Consider the following 22,433-nt stretch of genomic DNA (forward strand, 5'->3'; position numbering starts at 1 on the left):
GCCCATAGCAAGAGCATCTCGTCTGGAAGCTATTAATAACCTGAAAGCTTTGTCTTCTTTCTCCCTGGGGTCACTCTTTACTTCGTAGGGGAGATTACCCTCCAGACCCAGTGAAGCACACAGTCCAGGCATCACTGTGGGGGTTGGGAGAGGAGATGCATGCCCCCAGGAGAGGCGCTGCCCAGCCAAGAACAACCCTGATGTAACGGAACTACATGCCGCTTCCCACCGGCTCAGGGCCAGCCTAACACACGGTGACCTGAGCAGGGGCAGTGAGTGCAGGCAACCTGTTCAGAAAAGCCACGAGAGAAGCTGTGCCCTGCCAGTTACGACGAAAACGAACACCACTCTCTTCCCAAACAGGATGAAATTTGTTTTTAATAATGACATCCCACTTTGAGTATTTAACCATGTGCCAGGCCAGGTCCCATTTTAAGTGCATCGCACACATTAACTCACAACTAGCTCACAATGATCCAAGTGTTAACAGAGGTGGGATCGAGCAGAGAGAGGCCACAGAACCTGCCCCAGGTTATACCCCGGCAGAGCTGGGATTCAAATCCAGGCAGCCTGGCACCAGTGGCCACACTCTTAACCACAAGGTGGAACTGCCTTGAATATGCTAACTTCCGGATCTACGCCACAGTAGGCCAGGAAGAAATCAGAAAGTAGAGTCCAGGAAGACCCTTCGAGATGCTCTAATTCAATTCCATCAATTTACAAATTTGAAAACTGAAACCCAGAGGTGTCAAGTGACTTACTAGAGGTCACACAGCTCACAGATCATCTTCAATCGTCCAGAATAGATGGTGCTAAACAAATAGTCAAACTAGATTGTAAGTTCCTTGAGGACCAGGAGTCATTTTTAGGGTTAGTTTTAGAAATACAGTATACAGTATATAGTGACTCTCCTCTTCCAGTGCTCCAATCCCCAATTAAGCTTTTTTTTTAAAAAAAAAAGTCATCATAGATTAGATTAGAAGTCTTCTGGTGTGGTCAAACTGGATTATTTTACAGAAGAAGAAACTGAGGTCCTGAAAGGTTATGTAACTTAGTCAAAGTTATATCAGTAATTATAGATGAATTTGTGTCAAATTACAAATTGGTCCCTATATGTGGTTTACCATTTCTACAAGACTGGATGACCTGGAAGGTTTAAGTCCTAAATTAGTCATTCCCAAAGTGGTACGAGATGACATATAAGTGAATAAATAAGTGTCCAGTGAGAATCCATGTGAGGGTCCCCAGACCTCTCCCTAACAACAATGGCTCTAGAACCTAAAATGAAAGAAAGAATGTATCTGCACACCCAAAAAACTGAATCCAGCAACTGGAAGGTAGCACATCCATCTCTCTTCCGTTCTTGCATTTAGCCACCACTGCCTTCCATCAATCCTAATTAAAGAAATGAAAACTAATTTCTTTTGAAAGTTTCACAAGGATGAAATAACTAAAGACATCTTAAATACCAGCAAAACTAAATTTCAGAAATATTATTCTGAGATATATTTTTTAGTCAAGTCTTTCTCGTAGGAAACTTTTCAGATTTATCTCAGGAAGATTTTTGCATCTTGTTAAAGGTTGCTGCCGCCCTCCACCTAAAGGAAAGCCATTAAAATGCAGTTCAAATCAGGAAAGGTTTACCTTCCAGCTGAAATTAAACACCAGGGACATAAGCATATTTCTAGACAAAATACCAGCAAATATATTTCACCCAATAATACAGACACTCTGCAAACCAGGATTGTTGGTCCATCTTTATACATTGATCAGAAGCTGATTTACAGCCAGAATGCTATAGGCCTAGAATTCACTATACAATCTTGTTCACTTAAATTTCTCCCCTCTTCTCACTAAAAAAAAAGCATCTTTTTTTTTAATGAAATATAGTTGATTTACAGTGTTGTACCAATCTCTGCTGTACAGCAAAGTGACTCAGTTATACACATATAGACATTTTTTTTAAAAAAGCCTCTTAAAACTTCTATGTCCTTCATAAGAACTCAAGGCCAAAAAATTAAGAAAACACCTAATAAGACCAAAACCTATAATCATCATCATTATTATTATTATTGATGTATTATAACTAAGAACTCTCACATGCTAGAAACTCAGGAACTGCACAACTCAGTTTCACACACTTGCAAATTATGTAATTTCATCCTGCTGAAAATATTAATTACATGACTATGGTTTTTACTTTTAAGCAAGAGTAACCTGCACCTGCCTTTCTAGGTTATATTAGGTAACAGGGATTAGCATTTTTGCAGGGTGACAGTTTCAAAAGCCATCATAACTCCCAGGAGGGGAAGAGTCTGAATTTACTGTCAGGTAATACACAGCTGCCTGGAAAAGGAGTAAAAGGAATGTCTGACTCCCTGGGGACAACTGTCACATGGTGACATCACTCAAGCCACCAGGGTGTGGAGGAAGTGCCCAAGAGACTCACTTCCGATGGCTCAAGGAAAACAGAACAGGTTACAACTCCTCTCCAGACCTGAGTCCCAAGTTCCAGAACAAGATCATATCCAGCCAGGATGAACAAGGCACAGAACTAAAGAACTGAAGAGATGACAGGAATCTAAGAAACCACTAACCTTGCCGCCTCCTCTCCTTCATACATACTAAAATTAAGAAACTGAGCCAAAGTCATACCAGAAATTTATAAACGTTTTCCTCCCCTCCCCTCTCCCTAATGTCAACAGTTAGAGCTCAGGCCTTGAACATTGATCTTGAGTGCTGGTTTTGTCACCTTTCAGATGAACTTGAGCACATTACTTAACCTTGATTTTCTCATCTATAAAATGTGAAAAATGAAAGTAGCTGCTGATTTTCAACCAGGAAGCCAAGACTACACAACGGGAAAAGGATAGCTCTTCAGCAAATGATTTTGGAAACTGGATATCCACATGCAGAAGAGTGAAGTTGGACCCTTACCTTACACTGTACACAAAAATTAACCCAAATTGCATTAAAGACCTAAATGTAAGGTCTAAAACTACCTAGAGGAAAACATAGGGGAAAAACTTCAAGACGTTGGATTTGGCAATGATTTCTTGGATATGACACCAAAAGCAGACAACAAAATAAAAAATAGACAAATGAGACTACACGAAACTTAAAAACTTCTGCACATTAAAAGAAACAATCAACAGAGTGAGAAGGCAGCCTACAGAATGGGAGAAAAATAATTGCAAATCATATATCTGATAAGAGTTTGATATCCAGAATAAATGAAGACCTTCTACAGGTCAACAATAACAAAAAGTAATCTGATTAAAAAATGGCACTGGGCTTAAATAGACATTTCTCCAAAGATATACAAATGGCCAATAAGCACATGCAAAGATGTTCAACATCACTACTCATTAGGGAAATGCAGATGAAAACTACAATGAGATATCACCTCACACTCATCAGGATGGCCACTATCAAAAGAACAGAAAATAACGAGTGTTGGTGAGGATGCAGAGAAGTTCAAACCCTTATACACTATTGGTGGGAATGTCAAATGGTGTAGCCACTATGGGAAACAGTATGGATTTTCCTCAAAAAATGAAAAATAGAGCCACCAGATGATCCAGCAATCCCGTTTCTGGGTATATATCCAAAAGTATTTAAATCAGGATCTCAAAGAGAGATTTGCACACCCACGTTCATAGCAGTATTATTCACAATAGCCAAGAAGTGGAAGCAGCCCAAGTGTCCATCCACAGATGAATGGATCTTAAAATATGGTATAAACATACTGTGTAATATTATGCAACCTTGAAAAAGAAGGAATTCTGTCACATGCTACAACATAGATGAACCTCAAGGACATTATGCTGAGTGAACTAAGCCAGTCACAAAGGAAAAAATACTGCGTAATTCTACTTATGTAAGTATCTAAAGTAGTCAAAACCACAGAAACAGAAAGTAGAAAGGTGGTTGCCAAGGGCTGAGGAGAGGGGAAATTAGTGTTTAGTGGGTATAAAGTTTCAGTGCTGTAAGATGAAAAATAAAATTAGAGATCTAGTGCACAACAGTGGGAATATACTGAACACTACTAAACTGTACAGTTAAAATGGTTGAGAGTAATTTTAATGTTATGTGTTTTTTACCACAATAAAAAAAAGGGGGAAAAATGTACCTGCCACATAGAGCTCTGAGGATAAAATAAGATGATAAAGCATTCAGCACAATGTCTGCCATACATTAAACATTCAAAAATATTTGCTGTTAAAAATAGCCCTTGTTAGACCCATGTATGAAACCATACCAAAGGCTTTTTCTTTTGATTTAATTAAGCTCTCATTTATTTTTAAGAGAAATTCTAGGTCTTAAATCCCTCATTAAATCTACCCTACGTCTCCTCTTGAGGTCCAATTATTTAGCTGGTGAGCTCTGCTTTAAAATGCTGATTAATTGCTTTATAGTTTGCCAGAATTCCTCATCTTGATGTTTTCTTTTACCATCGCCACTGAAACAGAGCTCAGATAAAAGGGGGAAATGACATACCACTCCCCTTAGTACATACATGTCACGCACACACATACATCATTCCCTCTTCAAGGGTTACAATAGTCTCAACTCCAAAAATATGTCTAAAAAATCTCTATGGTTAAAAACTTTTAGGGAATTCCCTGACGGTCCTGTGGTTAGAACTCCATGCTTTCACTGCCAAGGGCCTGGGTTCCATCTCTGTCTGGGGAACTAAGATCCCACAAGCCGCGTGATGTAGCCAAAAAAAAAAAAAAAAAAAAAAACTTTTAAGCTGATGGGAAGTGAAGTCACAATAAAAACCATGAAACCCTTCATATTTTTACACCCACTAAAAATAATCTACCATGGCACACTACAGTATCTCCCATGATCTACTAAGAAAACAATATTGTATAGATACTATGCTATCTACTGGGTAATATGTAGCAATGAGTAATGCACAGTTAATCTGTATTTCCTATCTGTTTGCTAGAAGGCTTTCCTATTTACAAAGACATGTTCTTCCTGGGTCTTCTCCATCCAAGTGTTCGATGCTTTCTAATTCTATGACCTAGAGATTTCTACTTCCAGTCCCAAGATATAAGAAACACAAAATAGGGCATTCCCTGGTGGTCCAGTGGTTAGGGCTCCGCACTTCCGCTACAGGGGGCACAAGTTCGATCCCTGGTCTGGGAACTAAGATCACGCATGCCGCAGGGCACTGCCAAAACAAGAAACACAAAAATAACATAGTAACTTGAATGCTTAAGATGAAAAAAGTTGAGAGCATCACTAGTGACAGTCTTTTGTAGGGTAATTCCTTGTTGTGGGATCTGTCCTGTGCAGTGTACGATGTTTAGCAGCAACATAGGCCAAAATATCACTAAATGCCACGAGGTCCCCTTCAAATTGTGACAATCAAAGTTGACTCCAGGCATTAACAAGTGTGTCCACTGCGAGTGGAGGGAATTACCTCTAGCTGAAAACCACCATTTTAGAATGACCCGTAACCTATGCTGTTTCCCACCGGGAGCTGAGGTTCAGAACATACAGAGCCTGGATACTGAGAATGGTCTTGGACGAGGAGGACCACCCAGGAGATAGGGTGGGATCCCTATCTCTTTTCTCTAGATCAGGGAGACGGAAAACACAGGGTGAGAGCACCAGCTCTGGCAGAAGTATCCAACACAGCAGAACACATCGGCATGGACACACAGTCTCTATTTCTGAATATTTCCCCCAAAAGACACAAGAGAACCATCTAAACACCCAGGTATGTTTCTCCACCTTCACTTCTCTCTGAAGCCTTCATTCCTAGAATGCCTACTCTAAAATCCATTTTGCCTCCATTTTTCTTTTCCAAAATCTCTATTCCTTCTTTTTAAAATGATGCCCAAGGGCTTCCCTAGTGGTGCAGTGGTTAAGAATCCACCTGCCAATGCAGGGGACACAGGTTCGAGCCCTGGTCCGGGAAGATCCCACATGCTGTGGAGCAGCTAAGCCCGTGCGCCACAACTACTGAGTCTGCGCTCTAGAGCCCACGAGCCACAACTACTGAGCCCACGTGCCACAACTACTGAAGCCCGTGTGCCTAGAGTCTGTGCTCTGCCACAAGAGAAGCCACCGCAATGAGAAGCCCGCGCACCACAATGAAGAGCAGCCCCCGCTCGCCACAACTAGAGAAAGCCCACGCGCAGCAACAGACCCAACGCAACCGAAAATAAATAAATAAATAAATTTATTAAAAAAAAAAAAAGCAGAGCCAAGTGTGTGGGTTTGTTTGCTTTTCCCCCACCAAAGGGCCTTATAAGGTGAGCTCACCTAGGTTTGTAGAGCTCACAGACTTACCTCTAACGTGTAGAGTGCCACCAACAGAGAGAAACCCATCAGCCCAGAGCCTCCAGGGTGATGAGAGGAAAAAGAAAGTGGTGCTTCCTTTGGTTAATAGCAAAATGAACATCTTTTGTCCCAAGCCACTCTCTCGGTGGACTCAACAGTGATCACGATGGAATTCAGAAAAGTCGCTGCAGCTTATGAAACACCCAAAACTGACATCTTGCTTTTGCACATGCAGTAAGAGACGGAAGGGTTCTTCCTGATAAGATAGAAGCTCAATCAGCAGCTGGTTTTGCCAACAGTGGATCCAACCCCAAGCCCAGAGAGAAACTCTCCACCAATCAGAAAAGTCAAAGATCCATGGTCTTTAGACCCTTGTTGCTCAAAACGTGACCCTTCGACCAGCAGCTCTGGCCTCACCTGGGAGCATATTAGAAATGCAGGATCCCAGGCCCAGCCCCAGACTTCCAGAAGCAGAATCGGCATTTTGAAAAGATACCCTGGTGATTCACATACACACCTTAAAGTTTCAGAAGGACCGAACCACATAGGTAACAGAATCCATAGCAATGTTAAAGGTGTATCATAAATACTACTAACAAGGCTATTATCCGTTATTTGCAGGGGAGCTGAATAAATCACTGTCCCCCCACTGCCTTTTCCACAGTGATGATGCAGGAGACCCTTCTGCTTTTCAGCTAGAATCTGAAGTTGGTTTATCTGTCAGCATCTTAGACTGACGAGTTTGTCTTAGAGGCCAAAGGTGACCACCAGGGAGCTGATATAAATTCAGGACCTGTCAAGGGTACAGAAGATGTACTCATTCGGACACAGATGAACTGTCCCAGGTATATGTGAAACTCACCATCATCCTAGCGAGGAGCTGCCAAGGCACCGACACACAGCCCTCCTCACCGTGCACTGCATCCATCCCAATAATTCCTCCACACGCCCTGGATCATTGCCTCAAATCCCTTAACGGTCACTCTCCCTGGTATTCGTTTCCAGCGGAGATTATTTTTTTTATTTATTCATGATTTGTACAGAACCTACTTCCCAAAAGGGACTGTATGTGGCTTACAAAGATGAACACCTTGTAAACAAGATGAGCAAAATTAAAGCAGAATAAATACCCAGTTAGCAGTCTCAGAAGAGAGTGTATATTCACATGATCTTTCCTCTCTTGACCCGCCTCATGCCCCCATCACTGCCCTCCCTGGGAAAGCAGAAGGGGATTAACGTGACAGATTAATCTGAAAATAAACTGGGATGCTCAGTTCATCTCCTCCTCTTTGCCTCTTGGAGGTGAGTGTGCACACGGGGCATAAAAATTCTCCCCTGCTCCTTTTCAGCACAAATCTTGCACACACACCCCTCGACCACAGGTCACGTGGGGAGACCCAGGGCTGCCACCCTGTTGAGATCCAGCATTGCCGGCAGCTGGATGGGTAAGTCTATTTAATACTGCGATTATGGGGCTTCCCTGGTGGCACAGTGGTTAAGAATCCGCCTGCTAATGCAGGGGACACGGGTTCAAGCCCTGGTCCAGGAAGATCCCACATGCCGCGGAGCAACTAAGCCCGTGCGCCACAGCTACTGAGCCTGAGCGCCACAACTACTGAAGCCCGCACGTCTAGAGGCTGTGCTCCGCGACAAGAGAAGCCACCGCAGTGAGAAGCCCGCGCACCGCAACGGAGAGTAGCCCCCGTTCGCCGCAACCAGAGAAAAGCCCGCGCGCAGCAACAAAGACCCAACGAAGCCAAAACTTAATTAATTAATTAATTAATTTTTAAAAATACTGCGATTATTAGAAGGTCCATTTGCACAAAGATATGAGCTACATTTTCAAGCTCACTTCCATCAGTTCTAAAAAGTGATACTTTGGCTCCCATGTGTTTGTTTACTCCTTTGACTTATTTCTCGATTAGCTCAGAACTCCAGTGAAAGGGTGCTATTTATTAAGGCCTTTCAAAATGCCAACAGAAAGATCTGGAAAGCTCATGCTACACCCCACTTAGGATAGTTTATTAATAGTGGCGGGGGGTGAGGGGGAAGGCCTGAAATCTCTGGCTACTGAGGCAAAAGTGTAACTAGAGGCCACTCACTGCTCAACTCCACCCTCATCTTACTTGCCTTCCTCTCCCACAAAGACTGGAAAATCTAAAACGCGCCTTCCCAAAAGTCCTGTTAGCTAGGAGAGGCCGGGGACTCCATTCTGGCCAACGACACATCCCCTCCTCCACTTCCTTCTTCTCTAAGGGACAGGCTGTGATGCCGGAGGTGCAGCAGCCTCTGCTAAGAAGGGCTGGGCAGGAAGAGAGAGGAAGCTGGCACCATGGAAGGCTGGACCGCCCTTGACCACCTACCCTAGCTGGCTTGTTGCTCAAGATGAATAACGCCCTAACTTGTCAAAGTCACAGATACACTTGGTTATATGGTTCTAGGGAACACTGAGCTGAAAGATACGTATGTGTATCTTTCATTGTTTTTATGAATATAAAATCTTATTTAGATATAGATTGTTCTATAAAACATTGCTAAAAACCAATCAAGATTTTCTAGACAATGTTTTGAAGAAGTGACTTCTTTTCTTTTTTCTAATTACATACAAAAGAGATATGTTTAGGGAATTCTCTAGTGGTCCAGTGGTTAGAACTGGGCACTTTCACAGCTGGGTGCTTTCAAGTCGCCTCGTTGGGGAACTAAGATCCCACAAGCCACAGGGCGCAACCCAAAAAAAAAAAAAAAAAGATATGTTTAAGGGTTTTCATACTCAGAAAGAGCAATGTATGCCAGACAGATGGAGAGATAGACAGTCATATACACACATATATGTTTGTACGACTACAAAATCTTGATGAAATAGAACTCAACTAATTTCAAGCTCATTCTACTTTTAAAAGACTGAAAAAATGTCAAAAACAAAAAAAGAATAAGTCATCAGGAACTTATTTTAAAAGAACAGTAATTACTTCTGATTTTTTTTTAATTTATTCATAATTTGGGACCAGTTCTTGCTCACCAACATCCTGCACAGAATATGCGGACAAATGAAAACCCACAGTCGTGAAGCTAGGACACATAGGCCCTCAGACTTCAAAAGAGCTTTTGTTACGTCACACTAGATGCAAATATACATTATATAAATGTCCCTACATTAAAGAAAGATGTTTGTCAAAGGTCGACAGGAAGAAAGTTCTGGTAGTAAAACCTTGGGGTCTCAGAAAATGCAATTAATCACAATATAACATTGCCGAAACACTGATCAAGATTTTCCTGTACAGAGAAAAGGGAACCCTTCTACGCTGTTGGTGGGAATGTAAATTGGTGCCAACACTGTGGAAAACAGTATGGAGGTTTCTCAAAATACTAAAAATAGAACTACCGTATGATCCAGCAATCCCACTCCTGGGTATATATCAAAAAGAAACAAAAACACTAATTTGAAAAGATACATATACCCCAATGTTCATAGCAGCATTATTTACAATAGCCAAGATATGGAAGTAACCTAAGTGTCCATCAACAGATGAACGGATAAAGAAGATGCAAGATACATATATATATATATATATACACAATGGAATATTACTCAGTCATAAGAAAAACAAAATTTTGCCATTTGCAGCAACATGGATGGGCTTGGAGGGTATTATCCTAAGTGACATAAGTCAGAGAGAAAAAGACAAATACTGTATGATATCACTTATATGTGGAATCTAAAAAAGCAACAAACCAGTTGACTATAACAAAAAAAGGAACAGACTCACAGATGTAAAGAACAAATTAGTGGTTACCAGTAGGGAAAGGGAAGCGGGGGCAATACAGGGGTAGGGGATTAAGAGATGCAAACTATTATGTATAAAATAAACTAGCAGGATATATTGTACAATACAAGGAATAAAGCCAATATTCTATATTTTTTTTTAAAAGCATGGGCAACTAAATATTCAAACTGTAAAAAAAAATTGTCCTGTACAATGTCTAAGGAGTGATCTCCCATACAAAGTTTTAATTTCCTACATAATGCTTCTTTCCTTTTTCCCAATTGTAAAGAGATATGTTTAAAGGTTTTGCTGCTCAGATGGAGTAGAATATCTTCCGCTCCTCACTCTGCCCAGTCTCCAGGATGAGTCTGAATTCGCTTCTAACACAGCAAAGTGCTGCCGCTTCCAGCTGGCACAGTGCTTTACCCACATGTAATCCCATTTGCTCCTCAAAATATTACCGTGCGGGAAACAAATGTAACAATCTCCAGGTGGAGACAGAGGCTGGGAGAAGTTAAGGGATTTGTCTACGATCAGATCTGTCTCCTGACCAGTCACTGGTAGAGCCAGACGAAAATACAGATCGGCCTCGGCCGGTGCTCTTTCTAAGGCACTGTCCCGACTCCGACCCTTTTCTGGGGTGTGAAGTGACAGGGGACACACCAGGGAGGTGGGGTGGCTGTCCCCACACCTCTTGGCCAACGGCTGGCCCACTGCCAATCCTCACCTATCCTGAATATCACCCAATCGGAGTTGTGGCTTTCTATTCTAGAAAAGCATCCTTTTTCTTCCTTTTCCCACCTGGTTAGCCATTCTCTCTTGCTTCCCTGTTTGGTTCATGAATTTCTTGCCCTGCAAAATGTCACACTTTCTCTCTCTCCTTGAGATACAATTACAAACCATGGTGCACTTGCTAACCTTACTTCTTCATAACTACAAAGCTTTCTCTATGCTCCGGGTCAACGCTGAACCTCTCTCCTTGCAGAAGGAGTTAGGGCATTGAATGGGTGCAAAGACCACTGGATCTCATCTATGACCACATCTCTTCTACACTGAAAGCTGCCAGAATGTTAACACCGGAACTTTCAAAAGATTAAGGTATACATTTACATTCCATTTCAATGGTTTCTATTTTAATTCAGATATTTGTTCCTGCCTGCAATTACTAATCTGCTACCTGCTTTTTTTCCCCCTTCTTCTTCTTCTGTGGTTGTCATCAGTTAGAAAGACTGACCAAAAAGCTAAGAAAAGGGTGGAGAGGGGACAAGGTAATATAGAAGAACAGTTTTGCAGAAAATAACAAAGATATATAACCAGTTATTTATTAGGAAAAATCCCACGTGATAATAGGTTAACGCTGCTCATGTTCTAAGAATATAGTAGTCTCCCTGATTTGAATTTGTATGGAGGTAACCTGTAAAAGCTGCTTTAAAAGGTCTAAAGAATGGTCTTGTTTTGATGACTTTAGGCCAGTTCTGCATCCTTCTGCACCATATTCAGAACTCTACTGAACGTGGCCCATCTTTTGGTTTCAGTTGACTTTCAGATCCTCCTGCCAAAAAGCATGCGGGGTGGAGGGAAGTTCAAGGTCTCTGGGGTCAGACAGGCGTGGGTTTGACGCCCATAAGCAAGCCACTTAAATTCTCTGAGCCTTAGTTTCCTCATTCATAAACAATTCCCATCTCATAAGGGAAAACAATTCCCATCTCATAAGGCCATTAAGAGTATTAAATAAAAGAATACAGGTAAGATTCCTGGTACTCAAACCACTCGAGCTTTTACTGAGAGCCATGTACTACAAAGCAGAATTCTCATGAGTTTCCCAAAGAATGTGCCCTAAGGCATTCATCAAAATGTTTTCCAAGAAAAACAATTATTAGTCAATATCTAAAGAAGGAGAGGAGGAGGAGGCGGTAGGTGGAGGAGGGGGGAGGGAGCAAATCCCGTTTGTAGAACTTTCTTCCCCTTTCACATGTCACTTCACTTGTTACCTTAAACTGGAAATGTTTCTTCATTACGTTGAAGGCACCTCAGTTGCTGGGATTGTGTCTCATTTTCGGTCTTCCCATAAGGAGCACCGCGCTCAACACAGAATACGTACTTGCTCTTTTCATTCTTGATGGGCAACCACTACCAGAAAAGTTAAATCTCAGGGCTCTTACTAGTGGATGTTCTCTCTTTGCGTGGGGCTCTGCCTGTGTTTTTCATGAAGCAGATTTGTGTCAATGGTACCTAGAAGTGGGATGGAAGGGAGACCTGAGTTTTCAAAGTAAATGGAGGAAAAGATCAGTAAGAATAAAGAAAACAACTGGGATATTTACAGAGTCAAGGTGTCACTCTGAAGATTGCTGATTATTTTCAAAGAGAGAAATGTATGTTAGCAATGGAAAGACCTAGCAATCACCCACGCAACTAAGTGATTAAACTCAGCAACACTAATGAATGGCCAGATGCATCTAATAGAAAACACGGAGTGTCACCTATGAAGTAGTCTGGCCGAAAACGTTTCATCTGAATCGAATTACACCTTTAGACTGAACTTCCAGTTTACAAGAAATATAGGGAATGGAGGAACAAGGTAAGTGACACCACGAGGAAATAATCAGATAAATCTAGAATGTGGAACATTCCACAAATCAACTAGCCTTGTCACTTCAAAAAGTCTATGTGGTAGAGAAAGAAAAAAGTTGAGGCACTGCTCTAGTTTAGCAAATGCTAAGAAGGCAAACAGCCAAATGCAATGTATAAATGAATCTCAACTGGCTCCTGGTTTGAAAATGTATGTAGCAGACTTCCCTGGTGGCGCAGTGGTTAAGAATCCGCCTGCCAATGCAGGGGACACAGGGTAGATCCCTGGTCTGGGAAGATCCCACATGCAGCAGAGCAACTAAGCCTGTGCGCCACAACTACTGAGCCTGTGCTCTAGAGCCCACGAGCCACAACTACTGAGCCCACGTGCCACAACTACTGAAGCCCACGTGCCTAGAGCCCATGCTCGGCAACAAGAGAAGTCACCACAATGAGAAGCCCGTGCACCACAATGAAGAGTAGCCCCCGCTCACCGCAACTAGAGAAAGCCCGCGTATAGCAACAAAGACCCGACGCAGCCAATAAATTAATTAATTAATTAAAATTACTTTAAAAAAATAAATATCAGTAATAAAATTTTTTTAAAAAGAAATGTATATAGCTAAAAAAGACTCTGAGTGGACAATTAAGGAAATTTGAATATGGACTGGAATTTGATAATCATATGGAATGCTTATTAACTTTCTTAGGATGTTTTAAGCTCCTGAGTTATGTAAAAGAATGTCCTTATTTTCAGAAGATATGTGCTGAAGCCTAAAGATGTCTACAATTACTTTCAAAGGGCTTAACGTCCCACCCAAAAGTATATATATTTCTATACCCACACACAAATTGATAAAGTAAATAGGATAAAGTGAACAACTATTGAGTCTAGGTGGTGGATATACTGATGTTCATTGTACTATTGTTTCAACTTTCCTGGATGTTTGAAAATTTGTCATAACAAATGTTAGAAAACATGGAGGCAAAGTAACAAGCAAGCTATTCCTCTCTGCCTGAATAGAGATTTCTCTCTCTTACATTTAATAATAAAAACAAATTATAAAACTCTTGTCCTGATGCATTTGGGCCAGTTACTGGGGACTATAAGTGGCTCAGACACCCTCTGTAACCGATTCTGGGGACAGCAGTCATACTGAGCAAAAAGCATAGCCCTCTTCGTTGAGTATCACTTTCACTGCCCTTTCACTGTCCTAGGGTACTGCTTCTCAGAAAATAGTAATGATGTTTCCCCCAATATCATGTAACTGAGGGTCTTCAAACCAACAACAAAAATCGTTTTGGATAAACTTTACAACCTGTGATGTTGCTTCTGTATAAAGATAATCTAGTCATTCGGTATCACTCAAGTTTTTTTTTAAGTAGTGACGCACATGATACGTAATGAATACAGAGATGAAGTCAATAAAGTGTGTTTCATGTAATCTGCGTTCTCCACTAACTCTGCTCTTGGGGGCAGGAATGAGAAGCAGCAGTGGATGAAAGTAGTAAATAACCTTATTCCACACACCAGTTACTTCTATTCCTTCCTGACCCTTCTAGAAGGACAGCTTTGAGAAGATAAGCTTGATAAATTCGAGCTTTTCCAAAGATAGGCAGCAACAGAGAGAAGCACCCCACAGTTAAAAGTTTGTATTACTTGGGAAAAGACAAGTGCGAGTCTGAAAATTAGTTCAAAGAACCCTCAGCTATTTGATTCTTCCCCAAACAGAAAACACACCACACTAAGGCAAAAAACAGAAAAAGAAAACAAAAAATAAACTGAAGCTTAATGCATATATATAAGATATAACGCCATATATTATACACAACATCCAGCAAAATGTGAAAGTGCTTCCTTTTGATTTTTGAGTCCAAGCTTATCAGAGAGGAAAGTCTTACCTAGGTACAAGGATGCGTTTTCTTTCTTGACATTGTCGTCTAAGTAGGTTGGTCCCAGGGTATAAATAGGTGTGGAGCCCATTCCAATGAGAATCTGCGCGCAAACGAATAAAGCCACGTAGACCCAGTGACTGTTCCCCCCCGAGTCCTTGAGGCAGTGGGGAGGCTCCGCCGTGGCCGAGGAGTTGCCATTCTGACACAGGCCGTAGTTGGACGCCGAGGCGTTCAGCTCTTGGATCTGGTAGGGGGGCGAGATGAAGTGAGGTAAAGCGAAGAGGGCGGCCCCCAGGGCGATGAGGAGTCCCCCGACGGCCAGCCACAGGGGCCGCCGCCCCCGGCCGCCAAAGTAGCTGACGAACACTACCACCACCAAGCTCCCGATGTCAAAGCAGCTGACCAGCAGCCCCGACTCGGAACTCTTCAGGCTGTAGCGCCTTTCGATGGTGGTGATGACACTGCTCAGGTACCCGGAGACCATTAACGCCTGGATGAAGGTCAGAAAGCACATGCAAACCAGGAAACACCGGGAATCGGTGAGGACCACATAGAGACACCTTCTGCCCTGGAGCATGGCCAAAGTGGAGGACACCGAAATGGGTTTGCCGATTTCCACCCTGTGGTGACTTTCCACCAGCCCTGCCGTCTCTGCCGAAGTAGACGGGGCGGAGGGGCTGGGGGCCCGCGGGCCAGGGCCTGGCTTCAACTCCTGATGGCCGGAGGCGGGCTTGGAGTCTTCTCCGGCGGGATTCAGGTCTGGCCTGCAGGAGGCGCTGTTCAGGGCGGGTAAACTCTTGGACCTGAAGGTCTCGGGTTCGCACTTCTCTTGGACCGCTCCTACTCTGGCGCTGGCTTCCAGCTGCTCTCCCGCCTGGGGCTGCAGCCCAGTGCCTCCTTCCATGGCTCTTAGAATTCAGATTCGATCGCCGATCGCACTCAGGGACTCCGGCGCTTTTCATCCACCGGCAGGAGGGGCGGAAGCCGGGCCCAGGCAGTCGTGCCCACCAGGGACCGGGGCTGGGGATGCGGAGCCGCGCAGTAGGGCATCCTCACCAGCAGGGAGGTGCCCAGGGCATCCTGACCGCAGACGCGGCCCCGAGGCTCCGCAGCCGCGTGCCCCGGAGGGCAGGGGTCCGCGCGGTCCTGCGATGAGCCCTTAGGGTCCACCTCGGGTTGGCAGCTCGCGGCAGGAGCCTTGCGCGTCCCGGGCGCATCCCCTCCGCCGCCGCCGCCGCCGCCGCTCCCCCTGCAGCCCGGAGCGCGTACGCCCAGTGCCCAGCGTGGGGGCGGTTAGCGCTGCAGCCCGCGCCGCATCCGCCCGGCTGGCTGGGCCAGAGGCGCTCTGCCCTCGTCGCCTCGGCTCGCGACACCCTCGGGCGCAAAGCTGCCAACCTGCAAAGCAGAGAGAGGGCGGTCAGCGAAGGGCGGCTGCGGCTGGGACCGGCGTCCCGGCGCCCCGGGGGACAGCGCTGGGGCACTCGGAAGGTCCCAAGTGAGACCGAGGGACGAAAGAGGAGCGAAGCCCTGGAGGAGGAGGCGGCCGCAGGCTGCAGCCTCTAGTGCCGGAACAGCAAGCAGCAGGCGGTCGTCAGAGACCCTCCCTCATTGTCTACCGTGGACCTGCCCCCGCCCCGCCCCTTTTGCCTTAAACAGCGCATCTGCTTTTATATGTTAATAAATATCAACCTGGCAGCTCTGACTCAGAGACAGTTGTCTTTTATTCTAGTGAACTAATTGCAACCTTTTGGCACTCCTACTCCGTTACTCAAAATAGAAAAGGCCCAAAAGAACAAAGGAAAGTTTTTTGGTTTTGGTTTTGCTTTTTGTTTTACAAACACTGTGCACTCCCACTCCCGATTTTTAAAAAGAAAAGAAAGCGGGGGGGGGGGGAGCTAGGTGTGTAGAAATGTGTGTACACAATTGTGCGCAGGCACATGTGCGCGACTGGATGTGAATCCGTCTTCTCCATCAGAGACACGTATTCAAAGCCCAAGGCAGCAGCAAAAAGGTCAGCGTGCTTGCCTCTTTATTCCCAACACTAAAAATAACACCCCTGCCCCCAGCCGCCGGGGAGAACTATTCAATTACAAATACCAGGGGCGTTCGAGGCTGCGGCCCACACGAAGTCCCAGCGCGCTGTGTCAAGCGAAACAGAAAATCAATTTGCTTTGCGGAGAGGTGGGGAAGCCACAACCAAACAAAGAGATGCCGGCGCGTTGTCACAGCGCGCTGGGAGCCCACGGATCCGGCTTGGCACTCGCAGGCGGGCAGGGAGGTGTGCTATTTACATCCCGCGCAGTCTGCGAGCGTGGGCTCCGGGTGCGCGCAGGCGAGCACGCACGCACACACACACACACACACACACACCGGCGTGTCTGTGTCGGAACCCCCTCGCGCGATCCGGCACCCTGCTTGAATTCAACGCGAGCCGAAAACAGGTGTGTCCCCGGGGTAAACATGCGCCCCTAATCTCGGGGACTCCCACTCCATTCCTCCGGCCCGTGGGGGATGTGCACCAGGTGGGAGAAGAGAGCCGCACTTCGCTGCACTGGGTTTCACTCTGCCGCGCGCTTTTGTGATGCTGCTGAGAAAAGAAAGGAGGAAGGGTAAGGGAGAAAAGCGGAGAGCTTGGGCTCCAGGGGCGGCCGCTCCGGCGTCTCCCTCGGCTCTGCTGTGCCAGCCCCGCTCCCAGATTCCCGGCCCGCCAGCCACTCACAGCCGGGGCTTCCCCGCCGCCTCCTTGCCCAGGCGCCTTCCCGGGGAATCCCACCGGCTGCCGCGCACCGAGCCGGGGAATCCCGGCAAACTCGCTCCCCGCGCCGCGGGCGTCCGAGCCCCTGCGGAGCGGGCACCCGCAGCGCAGCGCAGCCTCGGAAGGGCACACGGACCCCGGCCGGCGGCTCTCGGGGCCGGCGTGGCGCCCCGGGGAACACCTCCTGCGCGCGCGCGCGCACACAGACACACACCACCCGCAGGAGGACAGGACCGCCGGGGACAGCTCGCCGCGCTGCCGGGGCGCACGAGCCGCCGCTACTCACTCGTGAGTCAGCCAGTCCGTCTGTTTGGCTGAGAGTGGAACGGCGGGAGGTGGGGACCGTGGAGGTGCGAGAGTAGTTGGGAGTCCCCTCGGCAGGAAGCCTCGGTCCAGCCGCCGAGAATCAGTGAATGAAGTCTGTGACTCAGGCTGAACTCTTCCCCCCACCCCTCGCCTGTCTCCGTAGCCTCTCCGGACACACGCGCACAGACGCGCCCTGAGAGGAGCAGCAGAGGGCGCAGGCGCGCGGGCAACCGCCCAGCCCAGCCCAGCCGGAAGGCAGCGAGCCGCCCGGCTGCCCATCACCTGAGAGGCGGGGGAACGCGAGGAGCCAGAGGGAGCAGGTCTCCAGAAAAGTCAGCTGCTCAGGTAGAGAGCCCACTCGGAATAAGGACATTGTTTCTGTTCGTTTATTCTGTGCCGTGGACACCCACCATGTCTCAGAAACCATAGTAGGTTCTGGGGACCAAAGATGAACAGGACAGATCCCTGCACTGAGGAAACCTCTGTCTTGTGGAAGACATACCCCTGTAAGTAGCCTAAAACAACGTGGTAAATTCTATACAGGGTGACACTGGAGAACCTAATATGCATTATTAACCGATTAGATCTTCATTTCCAGGCAGAAGGAAAGGCATGTGCAAAGGCACCAGGGCATGGTGCTGAGAGGAAGTAGGTAGGTGAGTCGCAGGGTGATTGCAGGGATGGGGCAGAGGGCTCACGGCAAGTGGCAGAGTAGGAAAGATCAGCAAGGGCTTCATAGGTCGTGTGCTGTGAGCTCTGAAGGGCCAGTGACATCCTGACTTGGTCACCAGCAAGCTGGTTCTGGCAGTGGTGGGTAAATCTAAGCCACTCGGAGGGCATGAGACAAGTTAGGAAGCAATCTCAGTGGTGGGAGCATGGAGAGGAAGGAACTGCTTGAAAACACTGACAAGGTAGAAGTGGCCAGACTTGAAAGCTGATGTCATCTGGAGACTGAGAAAATGGGCCAATATAAGATGTCTCTCAAGCTTCACACTTGGGTGACTGGGTGGATGAGGTCCCAGAAAAACACAGGAGGATAAACATGATCTTAGGGGAAAGATGCTTCTCCTTTAGATGCATTGACTTTGAAATGCCTTTGGGACATCTGAGTGTACATGTCCCATAAGCCAGTGGACATATAACACACAGGCATCCCAGATTAGGGATGTGAATTAGGAGGCATTAGCCTGAGACAGCATGAGGTGAAGAAGGAAGATGGTGCAGGAGATGTGAGGAGAGGTAGGCTAAGGGCAGGGCCCTGAGGACACCATGATCTGAGAGCTGGAGAGGGGAAAATATAAGAAGGGAGATTAGAAGCAAGGGTCAGAGAGATCTGTGAAGAGTCAGAAAAGAGGGACTGTCTTAGAAGCCAGGGGAGCAGAAAACTTTAAGAAGGGCATGCTCAGATGCAGGAAAGGCTGAAGAGAAGCCAAATAGGATGATAACGGAAAAGAGCCCGTTAGCTGTAGCATGTGGGAGGACGCTGAAGAACTTTGACGGAGGAAGATGGTGATCTAGCTAGGGGAGCGGCTGTTCTACAATTACCGGTGACTGCACTGACCATTGCTGCCATGCCAAAGTCACTTCGGTGGCCCCTGGCCTTCAGTGAGGGCGCTGGGTCAACTTTACAGCGTGATGAGGGAAGTGGAGAGAGATTAAGTAACTTGGTAAAGGCACATAGCTAGTCTCTGGATGATAAAAAGTCCATGCTCCGTAATACTTCATTCCCTAGGGAAGGCTAAAATAAGCTTTTAATCTGCTTTAAAAATCATTTTACTCCAAGATAGATTTTTTTTTTAATTTTTGGATAGAGAAATAAGCTTCCACTAACTGTTTCTTATAGTGTTTTACGTGACAGTTTTAAAGGCCCAAAGATAGTAGATAATTTATTCTCTTAGGAGAGCCCATTTAATACTGGAAAGCATCATGGGATAGTGAAAAGAGTATAGAATCAACTTGAATTTTCATCCCAGCTCAATTATTATGGCCACGAACAATTTATTCAATGGTTAGTTATCTTGATTTCCTCATCTGTAAAATGAGGACCCAATTACCTACTTGAAAGTACCAAGGGGGCTTCCTTAGTGGCGCAACGGTTAAAAATCTGCCTGCCAATGCAGGGGACATGGGTTCAAGCCCTGGTCCGGGAAGATCCCACATGCCGAGGAGCAACTGGGCGCGTGCGCCACAACTACTGAGCCTGTGCTCTAGAGCCCGCGAGCCACAACTACTGAAGCCTTCGTGCCCTAGGGCTGTGCTCTGCAACAGGAGAAGCCGCCTCAGTGAGAGACCCACGCATAGTAACGAAGACCCAATGCAGCCAAAAATAAATAAATAAATTTTAAAAATTTAAAAAAAAAAAAAAAAGAAAGTACCAAGAGGGTAGAATGAAATGACATAGGTGAGACATTCAGCCTGTGCCTTAATGCATAGTACAGCCAATAAATGTTTGTGCCCTTCTCAGAGAGCCCTGGACATGAGGTGTACATACTTTGAAAATGTGCTCTGTCACATCAATCCTTCTTTTGCTAAAAAAAAAAAAAAAAGTCCATGCTCTTACCTCTGACTCTATACTCTCTCCCTTTTAATCATATAGCAGCTTGACTTTTCGATGCATCTTGTATCTGTTAATTATCTTACTTTAGCCCAACATCTACCATACATACAGCTGATCCTTAGAGGACAAAATAAGTCAGCTGACACCGAAGAACAGTTGGTGTGTGCTCCAAGTCCGCGTCGAGATAGCACTGATCTGGCAACTGCCAAACTGACCAATCAGACAGGGCAAAGACATTCATTCCTCATCCCCTGCCCCTGTCCCCTCTTCTTGAGATGCCATCAAGCCTCCTGTCACTTGTCCATAAACAGGAAATATGTCTCCAGCTGCCACCCTGGCCCAGATCTTAGCTACTATGTGGCACTTCCTGTACCTGATTACTTCTCTGAGCTTATTCTGGATCCAAACAGAATCAATCTTCCTCCTATTACATCCTTCCAAGCTCTGTGGCCCATTCTCTCATTTCAGGCACAGCCACAGACATCAGTGTTCTACAGCAAATTCAATCTGTCACACCAGGTGCCAGCAGAGGGCTTCCTTGCTGAAAGTCCAATAATCATGTCCCTGCCACACGCTGTTTATTCATGGTCAATTACCACAGTTACACCAGAACACAATTCTAAGAACCTATAGGTTTTTTTATTACCACTAATGGAAAGATCACGATTTATAGACAGGATACAAAAGGTCCAATTAGCTACTCATAGAGGAAACAAGAAGTAAACATTTAGCAACAGACATTCTTGAGCTTTCCCTTTCATAGTTAAATGTGACTTTGGAAAAGGCCAGGTGTACCTCCATCAGCCCTAATCTTCAGATTCAGAGAAAAAAATAAAAATGGACTTATTTCATGGGATTCTGCTACCCCCATGGCTTATTTCACACGATATGAAAGAGTACAGTTGCCGAGACCAGAATACCTGCCTTGTTAGGTATATTGGGAGAGGAAGCACGTGACTATAAACTCTCTTCAAATTTCCAGGCATGCTGATGCTTCCTCTAAGTCACTAATCAGTCTAATTTACACATAAATTGCTTCTTTCCCAATCTTCATATAATAAGATGGTAGCTTTTGGAATTACCTAGGCCATTCTATAGGCTTAAAATCTAACTGCTCTGGAGAATGGGGCAGGGAAAGCAGAAGGGACCCCTTCCTCCACTCCCATCCCTTTTTCCTTAAGAAGTTTCAATTCAGAGGTCTCCCAGACAAAAGAAGAAGAACTGGGTTTTGGTCTAGAATATTTTCTGGGCTTAAAATATAATACATAGGGCTTCCCTGGTGGTGCAGTGGTTGGGAGTCTGCCTGCCAATGCAGGGGACACGGGTTCGAGCCCTGGTCTGGGAAGATCCCACGTGCCAAGGAGCGACTGGGCCCGTGAGCCACAATTACTGAGCCTGCGCGTCTGGAGCCTGTGCTCCGCAACAAGAGAGGCCGCGATAGTGAGAGGCCCGCGCACCGCGATGAAGAGTGGCCCCCGCTTGCCACAACTGGAGAAAGCCCTAGCACAGAAACGAAGACCCAACACAGCCATAAATAAATAAATAAATAAATTTAATAAAAATAATAAAAATTTAAAAGTTAAAAAAAAAAGTTAAAAAAAAAATTATATATATATATAATACATAGTTGCCAGTACTCTAATTGAATTAGTATTGGTTCTTGAAGAGAGGATAAGTTGTATTTTAAAGGTAACATTTCATACATACATATAAATTCAGTTCAATGTATTTCAATATATATAATTGAAATACAGCTTTATTCACAGACCCTGAAGAAGTATACAGACTACTAACCTCTGTGACATAATTAAATTGCATCTCTATTCTTTTAATTTAATTTTTTTATTTTTTGGCGACACTATGGGGCTTGCAAGATCTTAGTTCCCCCACCAGGGCTTGAACCTGTGTCCCCTGCATTGGCAGGCAGATTCTTAACCACTGCACCACCAGGGAAGCCCCTGTATTAGTTTTAGATGTACAATATACTGATTTGATATAGTATGTATATACTGCAAAATGATCACCACAGTAAATCTATATTTGGTTACAATTTTTTTTTCTTGTAGTGAGGATGTTTAAGATCTACTCTCTTAGCAACTTTCAAATATCCAACATGGTATTACTGATTATAAGGTTATAAGGTACCCGCTTAACAGAACTTGGCATTTGTGCCCTTACTGAGAAGCAAATTTCAAGCTGGGTAAAGCAGAAGAGGGACAAATCTGGCCCTGGGGTACAGTGAATTGAGTATGGTGACCACCATGTCAGTTTTAGCACTGCAAGT

The 22,433-nt window shown here is 45.2% G+C and overlaps 1 protein-coding gene and 1 long non-coding RNA gene across 6 annotated transcripts in view; one reads left to right on the plus strand and one right to left on the minus strand.

Annotated features, from left to right (window-relative positions):
* SLCO5A1 (solute carrier organic anion transporter family member 5A1) overlaps positions 1-17,761 on the minus strand; it is a 129,146-nt gene extending 111,385 nt beyond the window's left edge. For 2 of the 4 annotated variants that reach the window (XM_082433620.1, XM_082433617.1), the window contains exons 1-2: positions 16,902-17,032; positions 14,538-15,926 (exon numbers count right to left, since the gene is read on the minus strand). In XM_082433620.1, coding sequence (XP_082289746.1) covers positions 14,538-15,435 — 898 coding nt within the window. In that variant the 5' untranslated portion in view covers positions 15,436-15,926; positions 16,902-17,032. Of the gene's footprint in view, positions 1-14,537; positions 16,711-16,901; positions 17,033-17,572 lie in introns of those variants that run through there. The other 2 variants (XM_082433618.1, XM_082433619.1) reach the window with 2 other exon arrangements.
* Positions 16,719-22,433, plus strand: part of LOC309646927 — a 28,579-nt gene continuing 22,864 nt past the window's right edge. For both annotated transcript variants that reach the window (XR_014255659.1, XR_014255660.1), the window contains exons 1-2: positions 16,719-16,809; positions 17,756-18,098. This is a non-coding gene — a long non-coding RNA (uncharacterized lncRNA). The remainder of the gene's footprint in view (positions 16,810-17,755; positions 18,099-22,433) is intronic.

Source organism: Balaenoptera physalus (assembly GCF_965194825.1).
Source record: "Balaenoptera physalus genome assembly, chromosome: 17".
Taxonomy (NCBI): domain Eukaryota; kingdom Metazoa; phylum Chordata; class Mammalia; order Artiodactyla; family Balaenopteridae; genus Balaenoptera; species Balaenoptera physalus.